Source organism: Hyla sarda, chromosome 1 (assembly GCF_029499605.1).
Source record: "Hyla sarda isolate aHylSar1 chromosome 1, aHylSar1.hap1, whole genome shotgun sequence".
NCBI classification, from domain to species: Eukaryota; Metazoa; Chordata; class Amphibia; order Anura; family Hylidae; genus Hyla; species Hyla sarda.
Window position 1 is genome coordinate 604,791,402 of NC_079189.1, and position 20,107 is coordinate 604,811,508.

The 20,107-nt window shown below is 46.6% G+C and overlaps 1 protein-coding gene across 1 annotated transcript in view; it reads right to left on the reverse strand.

Annotated features, from left to right (window-relative positions):
- Positions 1 to 20,107, reverse strand: part of LOC130295939 (zinc finger protein 160-like) — a 115,581-nt gene that overhangs the window by 39,372 nt on the left and 56,102 nt on the right. The window contains exons 6-8 of the mRNA XM_056547326.1: positions 18,766 to 19,420; positions 6,488 to 7,334; positions 5,818 to 5,968 (exon numbers count right to left, since the gene is read on the reverse strand). Coding sequence (XP_056403301.1) covers positions 5,818 to 5,968; positions 6,488 to 7,334; positions 18,766 to 19,324 — 1,557 coding nt within the window. The 5' untranslated portion in view covers positions 19,325 to 19,420. The remainder of the gene's footprint in view (positions 1 to 5,817; positions 5,969 to 6,487; positions 7,335 to 18,765; positions 19,421 to 20,107) is intronic.

The following is a 20,107-nucleotide window of genomic DNA, read 5'->3' on the forward strand; positions in this document are numbered from 1 at the left end:
ATGTAGCTGAGCTGTATGTGTACACAGTAGAGCTGTATATGTGTAATGTACATGTAGCTGAGCTGTATGTGTACACAGTAGAGCTGTATATGTGTAATGTACATGTAGCTGAGCTGTATGTGTACAGTAGAGCTGTATATGTGTAATGTACATGTAGCTGAGCTGTATGTGTACAGTAGAGCTGTATATGTGTAATGTACATGTAGCTGAGCTGTATGTGTACACAGTAGAGCTGTATATGTGTAATGTACATGTAGCTGAGCTGTATGTGTACACAGTAGAGCTGTATATGTTTAATGTACATGTAACTGAGCTGTATGTGTACACAGTAGAGCTGTATATGTGTAATGTGCATGTAGCTGAGCTGTATGTGTACACAGTAGAGCTGTATATGTGTAATGTACATGTAGCTGAGCTGTATGTGTACACAGTAAAGCTGTATATGTGTAATGTGCATGTAGCTGAGCTGTATGTGTACACAGTAGAGCTGTATATGTGTAATGTGCATGTAGCTGAGCTGTATGTGTACACAGTAGAGCTGTATATGTGTAATGTACATGTAGCTGAGCTGTATGTGTACATAGTAACTGTCACGCCGAGCGCTCCGGGTCCCGCTGCTTCCCCGGAGCGCTCGCGGCGTTCTTTTGTATGCAGCGCTCCGGTCAGCACCGCTGACCGCGAGCGCTGCGTCCATGTTCTCGGAGGGGACGCGATCCAAGGTGCGGGACGTGCCCACTCTCGGATCGCGTCCCGTGTCTCTCACCCACCACGTCCTCCTTCACTGCCCTCCCGGTGCGCGCGGCCCCGCTCTCTAGGGCGCGCGCGCGCCGGCTCTATGAGATTTAAAGGGCCAGTGCACCACTAATTGGTGCCTGGCCCAATCAGTTCTAAACATATAAAAACCCACTTCCCCTTCCTGTCCTCGCCGGATCTTGTTGCCTTGTGCCCTGAGAAAGCGTTTAGTGTGTCCCAAGCCTGTGTACCTTGACCTTCTGCTGTTGCCCCTGACTACGAACCTCGCTGACTGCCCTGACCTTCTACTACGTCTGACCTTGCCTCTGTCTAGTCCTTGTGTACCTCGCCAGTCTCAGCTGCCAGAGAGGTCGAGTCGCTACTGGGGAACACGACCTGGTAGTTACTGCCGCAGCAAGTCCATCCTGCTTTGCGGCGGGCTCTGGTGAACACCAGTAACTGCTTAGAACCGATTCCCCAGTACGGCCCGCGTCATCGCCTCTCTGGTACAGGGGATCCACCTCCAGTGTCTTCACCAGCCGCTGACAGTAACACAGTATGTGTGATGCACATGTAGCTAAACTGAAGTCATTTAGTGTCACATAGTTGTATGGTTCCATTGTAAATCATACTTCTACCCGAAATCTCCGCAATGCTCCTGATCAGAAGTTTCCCTCCCCTAGGATGTTTGGTCTTGTTACAGACACACACACACTAGAGCCCTGCGCGGGACTGTTTTTTTTACATCCTAGTCCCGTTGAATTTCTGACCATTACCGCCCGCTCCTTAAAAGTGTGTCCCAATCCCACCCGCTCTTGCAAACATTACTCCGTACCATTACATCGCCCCCTGTGGCAGGTTTTTGGGACTGCTATTATTCTGTATATTCTGTGACCGCCTGCCACAACCTGATTACCACCCGTAAGTGTTTTGTTGTATCCTGCGGGATTCCAATCCTCATGCTGGGCTCTAACACACACGATAAAATGACTATAGGGGTAGTCCCACCAATTGTAATATATGTATATTATTTAGTGTTTGCTCAGACAACAATATAACTCAAAACTTTCAACTTTTTCTATTGTTTAAAAGATCTTCCCCTCACTGTAGCCCATGTGTCTGCCCTGTACATTAATGTAGTTGTCCTTGGTTACGTCCCCCAGCGCTCCTTCGAAGTGTGGGTCACACACTCCCTGGTCCTCGTTCTGCTCTGTCAGTTTGCCTGACACATGCCCTGAGCACTGAAGACCAGCCTTTCTCCCTGCTCTCTCACGCTGTAACTTCACTGCTCTGTCAGTTTCCCTCTCCCTCTGTCTGGCAGCCTGATAGTGTATAGTTTGCTACTCTCCTACTGCTTCTGAGCTTGAGGGATCGGTATGACCATATATTTGTCATAGGGTGGGCAGGGGTTAAAAATGGTTCATATATTACCATTACTCCAAGGGTATGCACAGTTGGGTACAACTGTATGTTCCTAGATGCTTCTTTAATAAACTCCTCCCTTTTACCTGGACTAATAAATCCACTGAGAGAGTAAAGTCCATTCTCCATCATGTCAGTGAGGCCGGATGTGTGTGTTGGGGGGGTGGCAGTATAGTTCCCCCACATTAGGGTTGGCAGTATACTTCCCCCCACAAGGTTGTCAGTATAATTTCCCCCCACAAGGTTGTCAGTATAATTCTCCCCACAAGGTTGGCAGTATAATTCCCCCCCAAGGTTGGCAGTATAATTCTCCCCACAAGGTTGGCAGTATAATTCCCCCCACAAGGTTGGCAGTATAATTCCCCCACATTAGGCAGGCAGTGTTCCCCCCCACATTAGGCAGGCAGTGTTCCCCCCACATTAGGCAGGGAGTGTTCCCCCACATTAGGCAGGGAGTGTTCCCCCACATCAGGCGGCAGACATGAGTTCCCCCACATCAGGCGGCAGACAGAGTTCCCCCACATTAGGCAGGCAGTGTTCCCCCACATGAGGCGGCAGGCAGTGTTCCCCCACAGACATACAGCCTCCAGCCATATACAGTGTATGGCTGGAGGCTGTATGTCTGTGTCGGAACACCGAAGATGACGTCCCGCTGGTCACTTACCATGCGCGCGTCATCCTCGGTCCTCCCCATCCGTCCCTGCGTCCTCTACCTCCCGGCGGTCCCTGCGTTTTTAAAGCTAACGCGGGACCGCAGCGAGGTAACCGGGACATCCTTGTGTCCCAAAATGACCTCAGGTCATCTCTTGTCTATGACTAAGGAGAAGCTTGATGCTGCTGCAGGACTGGTTAGTGTTCCAGTAGGTATGGGGCCCTCTAGTGGAGATTTTCAGGAGCCGTTTTCTTTATTAAATATTCACTTTTTTTTTTTTTTTTACAACCATATTACAAAAAGTCTTTTATTTTCATTGGTAACAATATATGAAAAGTTTTTGAATCTGACAGCGCCCATTGAACCCTTTCAGGACCAAGAAAATTTTGGAGTTGTCGTTTTTTTTCCTCCTGTCCTTCTTAGAGCCATAACATTATTTCCATCTACAGATCCATATTAGTCTTATTATTTGGGGGACCCATTGTACTTTGTGATGAAGCTCTTCATTTTACCAAAAGAAATACAGCAAAAATATTCCAAAACTATTTGTACATTTTTAGCTCATCTTGGTTTTTACACTATTCAAAAATGTTATCTGTGTTCTTCACACGTGAATGGTTGCAACTACTATTACTATTTTGATCAATAAAACTTTTTATCTTTCCATCTAGAAAACTGAATGAAGGCTTATCTTTTGCAATCCATAAGTTTTATTGGTACCGTTATGGGATGGATCAGATTTTTTTTTTATTTATTTATTTTTTTTTTTTTATCATATAAGGATGGGGGTCAGGCCCCAAGTCCCCAGTTCTTTTTCTTGTCCTGCTGACACCTCTGTCCATGTCAGGAACAGTCCAGAACAGGATAGGTTTGCTATGGGGATGTTTTCCTCCTCTGGACAGTTCCTGACATGGACAGAGGTGTCAGCAGAGAGCACTGTGGTCAGACAGAAAAGAACTACACAACTTCCTGTGGATCATACAGCCGCTGATAAGTACTGGAAGGATTAAGATTTTTAAATAGAAGTGATTAACAAATCTGTTTAACTTTCTGGCATCAGTTGATAAAAAAATTAAAAAAAAAAACTGTTTTCCATTGGAGTACCTAGATTCCAAGTGCCAGCTTCCCTTTCTTTCTCAGTCAAAAGGTTTCTCTAGTCAAAAACAGAGACTAAAATATCTATACAAAATAGTGTGTGCTGTTCTGGGGTGAAATAAAGGGGTTAAAGGGGTATTCTGCTGCTCAGCGTTTGGAACAAACTGTTCCGAGCGCTGGAGTCGGGAGCTCGTGACGTCATAGCCCCGCCCCCTCTTAATGTCATGCCCCGCCCCCTCAATGCAAGTCTATGGAAGGGGGGGTGACAGCTGTCACGCCCCCTCCCATAGACTTGCATTGAGGGGGCGGGCGTGATTGCATGAGGGGGCGGGGCTATGGCGTCACGAACTCCGGCGCCGGCTCTAGTGTTCGGAACAGTTTGTTCCAAATGCTGAGCAGCAGAGTACCCCTTTAATAAGTGCTATAAAAACATAATATACTTGACAGCACGATGTGCGTACCTGGAATGGACTGAGAATTCTGATTCTGGCTATTGTTCAATGTAAAATGATGCTATAGGTGAATAGCAAACCTCATCATACTGCAGGCAAAGGAAGAAAGGAGTATTGTTAAAAAGCTATATAGATAGTTTATATTAAAGTTACAGAAAATTCCATACAATTGAGTTTAACTATCCTAGATAAACCCCATATACCTGGCATGGGAGTTTGCAGTAACAAGATCCCTTAATGGTGAAGATCTAGGAGCAAAATTGCCGCTCTAAAACAGAGAAGAACTGTTTTGTCCAGCGTTTAGATTCCTGTGGTCAATAAAAGAGGATCTCCAGCTGTTGCCAGCAGAAAGATGTGCCATTTGCATTGTGGTAAAGTGTACGGGAAAGTGGTGCATGGGGTGTATATTTCACCTGGTTTCCTCAGCCAGGCACGATAAAGGAAATCCAGAAGGTTTTGTTGCTTTAGCAGAGCATAGTCTGCTGGGGCTGATTGCTAGAGAGACAGAGATGAGAAGCAGCCACAGCCAGAACTGCAGCTCAAACCTACCAGGTCTGAATTTTCCTCGGAAAGGCTTAGGTTTTGTTGTTGTGTTTGCACTGTGCTTTGTGCCTAAAATCATTTAAATAAAACATCCTCTTCGACGTTTGAAACCTACTGCCTGTGTGAATACTGTCATTGCCGACCCCACCGTATCTATATACACATTATTATGAGTACCTCCAGTGACCGTATCTAGGTATTCCTCCTTGTTCATTGCGTTCTGATTGCGGTCCTATATATGTTGATCCCTGGTTAAAGGGGTACTCCGCCCCTAGACATCTTATCCCCTATCCAAAGGATAGAGGATAAGATGTCAGATCGCCGGGGTCCCGCTGCTGGGGACCCCGGGGATCGCTCCTGCAGCACCCCGCTATCATTACTGCACAGAGCGAGATCGCTCTGCACGTAATGACGGGCAATACAGGGGCCGGAGCATCGTTACGTCACGGCTCCGCCCCTTGTGATGTCACGGCCCGCCCCCCGTCAATACAAGTCTATCGGAGGGGGCGTGGCGGTCGTCACGCCCCCCTACCATAGACTTGCATTAAGGGGATGGGCCGTAATGTCATGAGGGGCGGAGCCATGACGTAACGCTGCTCCGTCCCCCGTATCGCCCGTCATTACGCACAGAGCGAACTCGCTCTGTGCAGTAATGATGGCAGGGTGCCGCAGCGGCGATCCCCGAGGTCCCCAGCAGTGGGACCGCGGCAATCTAACATCTTATCCCCTATCCTTTGGATAGGGGATAAGACGCCAGGGGCAGAGTACCCCTTTAATGCTGCTGCGTCTCAAGTAGCAATGCAGTGGGATAACGCCCCGGCCGGCGGCATCTCAACCAAGCTGCGTCCAACGTCCGTTTTGCCCGATCTCTCTGGTAAGGAGTAGTGACGCCACTACGGTGGCTCTCATGCTCCACAATACCTTCGACGTGTTTTGGAAACTACACATCGGTTTCCTTTGTCTGGAATGGTAATAGTGGAGATGTTGTGTGTTCTTATAGCACTCGGTTGGATCAAGTTCAGCATTAACCCTTTGATGTTCTTTCAGTACACATTCCGCTAGAGGTCCATATCTATTTGTTAATAGTTTGCAGTATATTTATTTCATAGCCAAAGATGCATATATAGCTTCCTGTTTTTAGAGTAGATAGTTTTTATAAATAGTATGCAGATAATATATTTTACAAGAAGCCAAAAAGTTCAAATTCAGTGATCAGTCCGTGAGGGGCTAATGTATTTAAATTGAAAATCCACTTGGATTCCATTCTTTTTTCTCTCCATGGGTGCTGTCATGGGCTCTACAAAAACAATTACCGTTAAGAGTAATTTATGCTTTTTCATGCTTAACAAGATTGTTTGTTTTAATTATTATTTTCTTGAAAGATTTTATAATAAACAAAGAAAAAGGAAAACTGAATGAAAAAGAACATAGGGGAGATTTATCAAAACCTGTGCAGAGTTAACAAGTTACCCACAGACCATATAGAAAGAATATATAACGAATAATAAGAAAAACAGTAAAAGAAAAAATATATAAAAACAGAAATTTAAAACAAGTAAATCATTTCCTACATTCTTAACATGAAAATAACTTCACCCCTATATGATTTTTTTGATGTAGAGCAAGGTATGGTTTCCGAGTAAAAGATTTTCCACATTCTGGACATGAAAAGGGTTTCTCTCCTGTGTGAGCTTTTTGATGACTAATAAGTTGTGGTTTTCTAGTGAAACATTTCCCACATTCTGGACATGAAAACGGCTTCTCGCCTGTGTGAGTTTTTTGATGTTCAATAAGATGTGATTTATGAGTGAAACATTTCCCACATTCTGGACATAAATATGGCTTCTCTCCTGTGTGAGTTTTTTTATGCTTAACAAGAGTTGATCTTTGAGCAAAACGTTTTTCACATTCTGAACATGAAAATGGCTTCTCTCCTGTGTGAGTTTTTTGATGATCAACAAGATGTGATTTATGAGTAAAACATTTTTCACATTCTGGGCATGAAAATGGCTTCTCTCCTGTGTGAATTTTTTCATGCTTAATAAGATCTGATTTTTGAGCAAAACATTTCCCACATTCTGAACATGGAAATGGCTTCACTCCTGTATGATTTTTTTGATGTTGAGCAAGGTATGATTTTCGAGTAAAAGATTTTCCACATTCTGGACATGGAAATGGTTTCTCTCCCGTGTGAGTTTTTTGATGGCTAATAAGATGTGATTTCCGAATAAAACACTTCCTACATTCTGAACATGAAAATGGCTTAACTCCTATGGGAGCTTTCTGATGTCCAGGATCAGATGACAGATCTTGGCTGTGAAGGGCTGAGGGTGTATCTGGGATAATGGAATGTTCTTCATATGTATCTTGTGCGATATTATCATCTGCTTTATAATATGAAGATATCAGATGTCCCTCTGATCTCCTGGTACAAGAATCTGTAAAGAATAAAACAAAGTTTATTATTTAAAAAAATATATATATAACCTTAAGTATATAAATATAGTTAGTCTCAGTTGTGTAACATTTTAAACTTCTTAAAGGGGTAGTTTAGGAAACGTAACTGATCAGACACTTATTCCCCATTCACAGCATAGGGGAAAAGTGTGTAATCAGAAGGTGTTCAACCAATGGGACCCCCCAACACCTCTTCCTTACGTAGTTTCGTTTACATGCATTTCCTTGACGATGTAAATGTCACATGCCCAGCAACTGGTTCTGGACGGCGATCACAGCCAGTGCAGCTGTGGTGCCAGAATCGTTAATGCGTGTGTGTGTCTGTGTGGGTGTATGTATATATATGTCACGATTCGGCTGGCTGAAGGTGGATCCTCTGTGCCAGAGAGGGATTGGCGTGGACCGTGTTGGTGGACTGGTTCTAAGTTGCTACTGGTATTCACCAGAGCCCGCCGCAAAGCGGGATGGTCTTGCAGCGGCGGTAGCAACCAGGTCGTATCCACCAGCAACGGCTCAACCTCTCTGATTGCTGAAGATAAGCGCGGTACAAGGGAGTAGACAAGAGCAAGGTCGGACGTAGCAGAAGGTCAGTGCAGGCAGCAAGGATCGTAGTCAGGGGCAACGGCAGGAGGTCTGGAACACAGGCTAGGAACACACAAGGAAACGCTTTCACTGGCACAATGGCAACAAGATCCGGCGAGGGAGTGCAGGGGCAGTGAGGTATAAGTAGGGAGTGCACAGGTGAACATACTGATCAGTGGCGCAGTGGCCCTTTAAATTGCAGAGACCCGGCGCGCGCGCGCCCTAAGGAGCGGGGCCGCGCGCGCCGGGACAAGACAGACGCGGAACGGGTCAGGTACGGGAGCCGGGATGCGCATCGCGAGCGGGCGCCTCCCGCATCGCGAATCGCATCCCGGCTGGGAGAGATATTGCAGCGCACCCGGTCAGCAGGTCTGACCGGGGCGCTGCGAATGAGAGGATGCTGCGAGCGCTCCGGGGAGGAGCGGGGACCCGGAGCGCTCGGTGTAACAGTACCCCCCCCCCCTTGGGTCTCCCCCTCTTCTTGGAGCCTGAGAACCTGAGGATAAGACTTTTGTCTAGGATGTTGTCCTCAGGTTCCCAGGATCTCTCCTCTGGGCCACAGTTTTCCCGATCCACCAAAAAAAATCTTTTACCTCTGACAGTCTTGGAGGCCAGAATCTCCTTCACAGAGAAGACGTCAGATGAACCGGAAACAGGAGTGGGAGAAACAACTTTGGGAGAGAAGCGGTTAATGATGAGTGGTTTAAGGAGAGAGAAATGGAAGGCATTGGGAATACGGAGAGAAGGAGGAAGAAGGAGTTTGTAAGAGACAGGGTTAATCTGGCACAAGATTTTGAAAGGACCAAGATAGCGTGGTCCCAGTTTGTAACTGGGGACACGAAAGCGGACATATTTAGCGGAGAGCCATACCTTGTCTCCGGGAGCAAAAATGGGGGGAGTTCTTCTTTTTTTATCAGCAAATCTTTTCATCCGGGATGAAGCCTGTAAAAGAGAATTTTGGGTTTCTTTCCATATGGTGGAAAGATCACGAGTCACTTCATCCACAGCGGGCAAACCAGAAGGCAAGGGAGTAGGGAGGGGAGGAAGAGGGTGACGGCCGTACACCACGAAAAATGGGGATTTAGCAGAAGATTCGGAGACTCTGAAGTTGTATGAGAATTCGGCCCATGGTAGAAGATCTGCCCAGTCATCTTGGCGGGAGGAAACAAAATGCCGTAAATAGTCACCCAGGACCTGATTAATTCTTTCTACTTGCCCATTGGATTGGGGATGATAAGAAGAAGAGAAGTTTAATTTGATCTTGAGCTGTTTACAGAGGACCCTCCAGAATTTATACACGAATTGGACGCCTCTATCCGAGACGATATGCGTGGGCAAACCGTGAAGGCGAAAAATGTGTACAAAAAATTGCTTTGCCAACTGAGGCGCTGAAGGAAGACCAGGAAGAGGAATAAAATGTGCCATCTTGGAAAATCGATCAACGACCACCCAAACAACTGTGTTGCCACGGGATGAGGGCAAGTCCGTAATAAAGTCCATACCAATCTGTGACCAAGGCTGTTCAGGAACAGGCAGAGGATGCAGGAGACCAGCAGGCTTCTGGCGAGGAGTCTTATCCCGGGCACAGATAGTACAGGCCCGCACGAAATCAACAACATCAGTCTCCAGAGTCGGCCACCAATAAAATCGAGAGATGAGTTGCAAGGATTTTTTGATGCCCGCATGGCCTGCGAGGTGGGAGGAGTGTCCCCATTTGAGAATCCCGAGACGCTGGCGTGGAGAAACGAAGGTCTTCCCTGGAGGAGTTTGTCTGATGGAAGCTGGAGAAGTGGAGATCAGACAGTCCGGAGGAATGATGTGTTGCGGAGAGACCTCTACTTCAGAGGCATCAGAAGAACGAGAGGGCATCGGCCCTAATGTTCTTGTCAGCAGGGCGAAAATGGATTTCAAAGTTAAAACGGGCAAAGAACAACGACCACCTAGCCTGGCGAGGGTTCAGTCGTTGGGCAGACTGGAGATAGGAGAGATTCTTGTGATCAGTGTATATGATAACTGGAAATTTTGATCCCTCCAGCAGGTGCCTCCATTCCTCAAGCGCCAATTTAATGGCCAGTAGTTCTCGATCACCAATGGAGTAGTTTCTCTCCGCCGGAGAGAAGGTCCTAGAAAAAAACCCACAAGTAACAGCATGCCCGGAAGAATTTTTTTGTAGAAGTTCAGCTCCAGCTCCCACAGAGGAGGCATCTACCTCCAATAGAAAGGGTTTAGATGGGTCAGGTCTGGAGAGCACGGGAGCAGAAGAAAAGGCAGACTTGAGATGTATAAATGCGTCTTCCACTTGGGGAGACCAGGACTTAGGATTGGCATTTTTCTTGGTTAAAGCCACGATAGGGGCCACAATAGTGGAGAAGTGTGGAATGAATTGTCTGTAATAATTGGAGAACCCCAAAAAACGTTGGATAGCACGGAGTCCGGAGGGGCGTGGCCAATCTAAGACGGCAGAAAGTTTATCTGGGTCCATTTGTAGTCCCTGGCCAGAGACCAAGTATCCTAGGAAAGGAAGAGATTGACATTCAAAGAGACATTTCTCCATTTTGGCATAAAGTTGATTGTCCCGAAGTCTCTGAAGAACCATGCGGACATGCTGGCGGTGTTCTTCTAAGTTGGCAGAAAAAATCAGAATATCGTCCAGATAAACCACAACACAGGAATATAGGAGATCACGAAAAATTTCATTAACAAAGTCTTGGAAGACGGCAGGGGCATTTCACAGGCCAAAGGGCATGACCAGATACTCAAAGTGTCCATCTCTAGTGTTAAATGCAGTCTTCCATTCGTCCCCCTCCCTGATGCGGATGAGATTATAAGCACCTCTTAAGTCCAGATTGGTAAAGATGTGGGCGCCTTGTAGGCGATCAAAGAGTTCCGAGATAAGAGGTAAGGGGTAGCGGTTTTTTACTGTGATTTTATTAAGTCCGCGGTAATCAATGCAAGGGCGTAGGGAGCCATCTTTTTTGGACACAAAAAAAAATCCAGCTCCGGCAGGAGAGGAGGACTTGCGGATAAACCCCTTTTTTAAATTCTCCTGGATGTACTCCGACATGGCTAGAGTCTCTGGAGCAGACAGAGGATAGATTCTGCCCCGGGGTGGAGTAGTACCCGGGAGGAGGTCAATAGGACAGTCATAAGGCCTGTGAGGAGGTAAAGTCTCTGCTTGCTTTTTACAAAAAACATCAGCATAGTCCATATAAGCCTTAGGAAGACCGGATACCGGGGGAACCACAGGGTCACGACAGGGAGTACAGGGAACCGGTTTAAGACAGTCCCTGTGACAAGAAGTACCCCAGTTCTTGATTTCTCCTGTGGACCAATCAAGGGTTGGGGAATGGCGTTGAAGCCACGGTAATCCAAGAAGAATTTCTGAAGTGCAGTTGGAGAGGACCAAAAATTCAATTTTTTCGTGATGGGGTCCAATGCACATTAGGAGAGGTTCCGTGCGGTAACGCACGGTACAGTCCAATCTTTCATTGTTAACAGAATTGATGTAGGAGGGGTCTGGCGAGACTGGTCACCGGGATGTTGAACCTGTTGATGAGAGAGGCCAAAATAAAATTTCCTGCAGATCCGGAATCCAAGAAGGCCATAGCAGAGAAGAAGAAGGTAGAAGAAGATATCCGCACAGGCACAGTAAGGCGTGGAGAAGCAGAGTTCACATCAAGAACTGTCTCACCTTTGTGCGGAGTCAGCGTACGTCTTTCCAGGCGGGGAGGACGGATAGGACAATCTTTCAAGAAGTGTTCGGTACCGGCACAGTACAGGCAAAGATTCTCCATGCGGCGTCGTGTCCTCTCTTGAGGTGTCAAGCGAGACCGGTCAACTTGCATAGCCTCCACGGCGGAAGGCACAGGAACGGATTGCAGAGGACCAGAGGAGAGAGGAGCCGGGGAGAGAAACCGCCTCGTGCGAACAAAGTCCATATCCTGGCGGACCTCTTGAAGCCTTTCGGAAAAACGCATGTCAATGCGGGTGGCAAGATGAATAAGTTCATGCAGGTTAGCAGGAATTTCTCGTGCGGCCAGCACATCTTTAATGTTGCTGGATAGGCCTTTTTTAAAGGTCGCGCAGAGGGCCTCATTATTCCAGGATAATTCGGAGGCAAGAGTACGGAATTGGATGGCGTACTCGCCAACAGAAGAATTACCCTGGACCAGGTTCAGCAGGGCAGTCTCAGCAGAAGAGGCTCGGGCAGGTTCCTCAAAGACACTTCGAATCTCCATGAAGAAGGAGTGTACAGAGGCAGTGACAGGGTCATTGCGGTCCCAGAGCGGTGTGGCCCATGACAGAGCTTTCCCAGACAGAAGGCTGACTACGAAAGCCACCTTAGACCTTTCAGTAGGAAACTGGTCCGACATCATCTCCAAGTGCAGGGAACATTGCGAAAGAAAGCCACGGCAAAACTTAGAGTCCCCATCAAATTTATCCGGCAAGGATAATCGTAGGCCGGAAGCGGCCACTCGCTGCGGAGGAGGTGCAGGAGCTGGCGGAGGAGATTGTTGCTGAAGCTGTGGTAATAGCTGCTGTAGCATCACGGTCAGTTGAGACAGCTGGTGGCCTTGTTGCGCTATCTGTTGCGACTGCTGGGCGACCACCGTGGTGAGGTCGGCGACAACTGGCAGTGGGACTTCAGCGGGATCCATGGCCGGATCTACTGTCACGATTCGGCTGGCTGAAGGTGGATCCTCTGTGCCAGAGAGGGATTGGCGTGGACCGTGTTGGTGGACCGGTTCTAAGTTGCTACTGGTATTCACCAGAGCCTGCCGCAAAGCGGGATGGTCTTGCAGCGGCGGTAGCAACCAGGTCGTATCCACCAGCAACGGCTCAACCTCTCTGACTGCTGAAGATAAGCGCGGTACAAGGGAGTAAACAAGAGCAAGGTCGGACGTAGCAGAAGGTCAGGGCAGGCAGCAAGGATCGTAGTCAGGGGCAACGGCAGGAGGTCTGGAACACACAAGGGAACGCTTTCACTGGCACAATGGCAACAAGATCCGGCGAGGGAGTGCAGGGGAAGTGAGGTAAGTAGGGAGTGCACAGGTGAACATACTGATTAAGCCTGCTGCGCCAATCAGTGGCGCAGTGGCCCTTTAAATTGCAGAGACCCGGCGCGCGCGCGCCCTAAGGAGCGGGGCCGCGTGCGCCGGGACAAGACAGACGGGGAACGGGTCAGGTACGGGAGCCGGGATGCGCATCGCGAGCGGGCGCCTCCCGCATCGCATCCCGGCTGGGAGAGATATTGAAGCACCCGGTCAGCAGGTCTGACCGGGGCGCTGCGAATGAGAGGATGCTGCGAGCGCTCCGGGGAGGAGCGGGGACCCGGAGCGCTCGGCGTAACAATATATATATATATATATATATATATATATATATATATATATATATATATATATATATATATATAATTTGTCTATTTGGCAGTAGGGGCTAGTCTGTATTTTTTTTTTTTTTATCAAATATTTATTTAACATTATTTATATAAAACAAAAAGCATACAAAAACAGAAAACATGCATAGACCCAGAACCACCAGCCCCCCCCCCCCCCGTGTCCTTTCTTCACAGTAGTCAAAACAGAACAATATAATAGAAACTAATGCAGTGCAGTACAATAAATCATCCCACATATAAGAAGCAGGGTCAAGGCAAAAAGCATATGCAAAAATACTGTATAAGCTTTACATGGGAACAAGGGTAATATCAAATAACACTAAAGAAGGGGCAAAAACAAGTGGCAGAAGCAACCCGTACTTAGAAAACCGAAAATTAGACAGCATAACACACCAACACAGACACAAAAGGACAATGTAGATGAAACAAGAAGAGGTCACAAACAGAACTTAGACAGTATTAGTGGTCAGACCCCACCGACCCCCCCCAAAATCACCTCCATAGGAGTTCTCCGCAAATAAGTGGATGGCAAACCAGGTGTATCGATCCAAGGTCCCCAAACGGACTCAAATTTACATAAGGCTTTTCTTTTATGATATGATAGGATTTAATTTTATAGTCAACTCAGAAAAAGTGGGTGGGGAGTCTGACAACCAATGCGGTGCAATTAATTTACGAGCTTGGTATAAAATCCTACAAATACCAATGTACAAGCCACCATCCTCATCCAGCCCATCTAAATAACCCAGGACGCCCGTCAAGGCGGAGAAACTGAATGGATAACCATACACTCTCCTAATCAACTGTCCCACATCATGCCAAAATTGTGTAAGATGACTAAAGTTCCACATCACATGAAGCAAGTGAGCATCGGGCAAGGAACAACAGGGACAGCAGGAATCCAGCTATACCCCAATCCTATACAGAAAGGTGGGAGTACGATGCACGCGGTGTCGTAGAAATATTTTAGACACCTCGGACACAGCAAGCCGCGGGGTCATTGTTAAAATCTGTGTCCACTGCTCATCCGATATGGGACCCACATCCAGCTCCCATTTATACTTAATACTCAACAGATAGGCCTCATGATAGGAGGACAGAAATTCCGTATATAGCACAGAGATCATATCTTTAGTAGAGATCTGAGTGAAAAAATCATTTACAACTAGGGATGAGCCGACAAATCACAAGCCCGAGACTGTGCATCAAGGGCATGTCGGTAATTGTAGCTAACAATAAATTTTAAAAAAATGAGTGAGGCAGAATGAATTCCTCCCGCAGTTGAGCAAATGACTTCAAAATCCAAAGGGGGATATCCGGTAACGAATACAAAGGGGGATATCCGGTAACGAATACAAAGGGGGATATCCGGTAACAAATACAGTTCTGATAGACCAGGATTATGCCAAAGAGGAGAATATGTAACAAAGACCGGATATTGCATAAGAGTCTTAAATTTCATCCATACCTTACGGATAAGGATAAAAGTAGGAGGGAGGTCTGGGAAGCCATTTCCAGCAGATAAATAGGGGTCACTTTACCAATGCGCCTGGAGACTAAATCCCCCCATACGCCCCATAGTAGCAAATTGTGCCCACCACTTCAACTGTTGAACCTGTGACACTAAAAAGTATAGCCAAGGATTATGAATAGACAAACCACCCGCCTCTTTGCCACGATGCAATGTTTCAAGACCGATCCTAGCTGACTTGCCATTCCAAATAAGCTCCCTAAACAAGGACTGAATCCTAGGAAAATATTTCACAGGAATCCAAATAGATGTATTATGTAGAATGTACAAAAACTGAGGCATAAGAACCATTTTAACTAGATTGGATCTACCGATCATGGAGAGAGGAGATTTACGCTAAGTAGCTACTTTACGAGAACTACGGTCTAACAATGGGATAAGATTGAGAGCAACGTATTCTGAGGGGAGGGCCGTAACATATACTCCCAGATATTTAAATTGTGCAACTAGGAAGAAGGCCAACCCTAGCAATAACAGATATAGAATGGAGAGGGTCAAGGGGAAGGATCGTGGATTTGTCCCAATTAATAGGCCAGAGTAACTACCATATAATTCTATAAGGGCCATTAAAGGGGGCAAGGAGTGCCCCACATCTCCCAGGAAGAGAAGCATGTTGTCTGCATAAAGGGCAATACGTTCTTCTAAGTCCCCATAACGGAAGCCTTTCAATTCCGTGGATGCCCTAATTAGTACCGCCAGGGGCTCAATTGCTGTGGCAAATAGGAATGGGGACAGGGAGGGGACACCCCTGGCGTGTACCACGACCCAGGGGAAAGGAGTGAGAAAGCAGGCCGTTAGCCCGAATTCTAGCACGAGGAGCAGCATACAACAATTGTAACCACATCAAAAACTTAGGCCCAAATCTCATGTGGCACATAACACTCCACAGGAAGTTCCACTCGATGCTGTCAAAAGCTTTGGCAGCATCGAGTAAAAGCACCACCCTATAAAGCGTGCCCTCAGGCGGCAACTGGAGATTAAGAAAGAGCCTCCTGATATTATCGGCCGTCGATTTACCTGGTATAGACCCCGTCTGATCCCGACCCTTAAGAGACGGTTGGCCAAGACCTTCGCTATTAACTTAACATGAGAGCACAGCAGGGATATTGGTCTGTATAAGCCCACTGAAAGCGGGTCTTTACCGGGCTTCAAAAACAATACTATAATTGCCTCTAGTATAGACCAAGGCAAGACCTGCCCATTCGCTACAGACTGCAAAGCCCCCAGCAACCGGGGCAACAGAATTTCTTGATATTTCATTGGGGAGTCCATAAACACTCAGTGACTTCTCAGAAGGCAAGGCCCCCAATGCACTCTAATTCTTTAAGAGTAAAAGGCTCATCTAAAAGATCCCTCTGGGTCGGCGACAGGGTCAGGAGCGAAATGCCAGAAAAACTGGTCAATAGCATCAAGATCATGTGTCAGTTTAGAGGAATATGTCTCCTCATAAAAGTAGACCAAGACATTCAAAATGTCCGCATCATCTTGAACAACAGTCCCGGCACTATCACAGATGCAGGGGATAGAGGCGGACCCCTGCTGAGCTCTAATAGTACGAGGCAGCAGTCGACCCGTACTCTCGCCACTCTCCAAATAGCGCTGCTGTTGAAAGAAGCGCTTGTTATCTGCCATCTGCAACAAATGGGAGTCTAACAGAGTCTGCAAAGACTCTCTCTATTCAGACCAGAAGGGTCACTGAGAAACTGTTGTTCCTCCAGGAGCACTTGTTGCTGCAATGAGGTTAGAATCGCCCAATTCTTAGATTTACAGGTGGTAATATCCCTGATAAAATGCCCCCTACATACGCCTTCAATAAATCCCATACGGTACCCACCGAAGCCGTCCCCGCATTGATCTCGAGAAAGACTTCCACATCAGACTTAAACGTATGGCCTACTGAGGGGACCTGAAGCCAAAATGGATTCAGTCACCACAGAGAACCCCGCAATCTAGGATGAGAATTGAAAGTAAGATGCAGAAATACAGGGGAATGATCAGAAAGACTATGGGGGAGGTACTCCACCAACATAACCAGGAGGAGGATCAGCTCATTGCACTGCGCAAGATCAATACATGAGAGCGTGCCATGAGAACTAGAATAGCAGGAATATTGCATCTTAGTAGGATTACGTCTTCTCCATAAATCTGCCCACCCCACCTCAAATCTAGCTAGACCCGTAGATCCAGGAGTCCCAGAAGGCCCTCTGTTATTAAACCTATCAAGTGTCGGGTGTAGCAAATTATTGACATCCCCGACCACCAGGAGCGGTGAGTCAGACAGAGAGGATAGAAAAGACACCAACCCGCGCAAGGCACCACTAGGGGGGGGGGGGATATAGAGAGCAACCAGCACACACAAGGTACGGTTAAAAGTGCCATAAAGGCTAACAAATCTACCCTCTGGATCAATAAGACTAAAAACACATGAAAATAAAATGCTTCTATTAATGAGCACACTTACACCCCGCGCATGTGAGGAAAAAGTGGCGTGGAAGGTATGACCAAACCATGGTTTATTCAGCACGTTTAGTATCATTCGTCACTTATGTCTCAGAGAGGCACAAAACAGCAGGTTGATTGGGTTTGAGCGCCTGAAAAACAGCAAGACGCTTGGTGGGATCATTGAGGCCCCCTATGTTCCACGCCACCACATGCAAATCAGTAGCCATAAGACAATTAAGGAAGTATAAGGGACAAGGGGGCGGATGCAGGAGCCGCCAATAAGTGAAAAAGGGAAGAAATATAAAAAGACAGAGCACTGCAATGAGCAGAAGAAAGCAAGACAAACACCCCAGAAAAACAACAAAAACCAAACAGTCGCAACTTGTAACACAAGGGGCAAATAAACAGCGCAGGTAGAATGAGCAGGTGACATATAGATAGATAGATACTTCACCAACACGCCGTGCTCAAATCCGAGCAACTGAGAACAAAACATAATGAGGCTGAACTTCAGCCGAAAAATCCGGGAAAATAGAGATACGGTTGCCATTGCTAGTGAGTGAGTCCATGTCCCTGGCTTTACGGAGAATGATATCTCTATCTTTATAGTGCAAAATGCGGATGAGGAAAGCTCGAGGTGAGGCTCCAGGCGGGAGGGGACGAGTGGGACCCCTGTGGGAGCGCTCAACAGCAAATAAAGGCATCAAAGTCTCTTTTCCAAAAGTATTAAGGAGACAATTTTTTTAATACTCTCCAGAGTTACGACCATCGACTTTTTTCAGGAACACCCTACACTAGGCGCACATTGTTCCACCACAGGCGGTTTCGAATGTCATCAGATTTAGTGGTAAGTGCAGTCAGATTATTAATCACATGATGCATATCTCTCTTGAGCGGAGGGACCTGATCCTCCAGATCCCCCACCCTTTCCTCAACCACACTAACCCGCTCGGAAACCTTTTGTATATTCTGGTGGAAAAGGTTAATGTCCTCACGCAGGGGAGCCCGCATCGGTGGTTCAGTGACACGTGCGAAGCGCTGCAGCCTCTCCGCAACTCCCGACACCTCTGCGCAAGATGGCGCCAACTCCCCCTGTATCTCGGCCTCACTATCTTCCGTCACTCCCTGTGTCTTCCTATTGCGTCACCGCCCAGCCATACCGGTATCCAAATGCTCCAGGCACCTTCCCCCACAGGTAGGCGATATTACAAAAGCTGAATTCTGGCCAGATGTCCAGGATAAATGAAGGATGCTCAGCGGAGCTCCAGACCGCGTGCCTGCCCACATGCCGCTCTAAGCCACGCCCCCCGCTAGTTTGTATTTTAGCTGAATCGGAGAATATACATCAGAAAATACAGACAGGACACAGAGCTGAAAATATTCCACACAAAATTGTTGCAGCCGGTGTCTGAATAGAACCTGTGACTGTTCTCTGCTTTTACGGGTTACTACTCACCTGGGCGGTTACCTGTAGAAATGTCCTCCTTATACTGCTCATCACCGCTTACTTCTGTCTCTTCTTCTTTTATGTCTGTAGCATTAATATAGATCAAATCTTTCCCTGTAGGAATGTCCTCCTTATACTGCTCATCACCACTCACATCTGTCTCTTCTTCTTCCTTTATGTCTGTAACTTTAATATAGATCAGATCTTTCCCTGTAGGAACATCCTCTTTATACTGCTCATCACCGCTCACATCTGCCTCTTCTTCTTCCTTTATGTCTGTAACTTTAATATAGATCAGATCTTTCCCTGTAGGAACATCCTCTTTATACTGCTCATCACCGCTCACATCTGCCTCTTCTTCTTCCTTTATGTCTGTAACATTAATATAGATCAGATGTTTCCCTGTAGGAATGTCCTCCATATACTGCTCATCACTGCTCACATCTCTCTCTTCTTCCTTTATGTCTGTAGGACTCATAAAGATCAGGTTTTTTCCTGTAGGAACATCCTCTTTATACTGCTCATCACCGCTCACATCTGTCTCTTCTTTTATGTCTGTAGGATTCATATAGATCAGATCTTTCCCTGTTTGAATGTCCTCCTTAAACTGCTCATCACAGCTCACATCTGTCTCAGGAGCATTAATATTGTTCAGATCTTCTTCCTGATTCATAAGATGTAAAATAAATAAGTGATAAGACAGTAGAAGTCAAATATCAAAATCAAATCACACAATATTTGGCTGCTCAAACCTGATCTAACACACATCTATCACAATCAGTAAAAACATTTTGTTCATATTGTGTTGAGGGGGGCTGACTACAGGTTATCTCCTCGACAAAGACTGTTATTGTTGCTTTTTTTGTAGCAGATTTAACAAAAAAAATGAGTGTGAGATCTGAGAGATCACCCGGGAGCAATAAATATATCCTGCCTACGGTTGTGACAGACACCATATAAATAACTACACAGAACACTAAATACAGCAAGGAAGAGAGTCTGAGGAGTGCTGGAGGCACGGACCAGGGTCACACATTGTAACAAATCTCCTCCTTATATAATCTCCTTACTACTGGGATCACACACTGATAACACACTGTAACAAACCTCCTCCTCATGTAATCTCCTTACTACTGGGATCACACACTGATAACACACTGTAACAAACCTCCTCCTCATGTAATCTCCTTACTACTGGGATCACACACTGTAACAAACCTCCTCCTCATGTAATCTCCTTACTACTGGGATCACACACTGATAACACACTGTAACAAACCTCCTCCTCATGTAATCTCCTTACTACTGGGATCACACACTGATAACACTGTAACAAACCTCCTCCTCATGT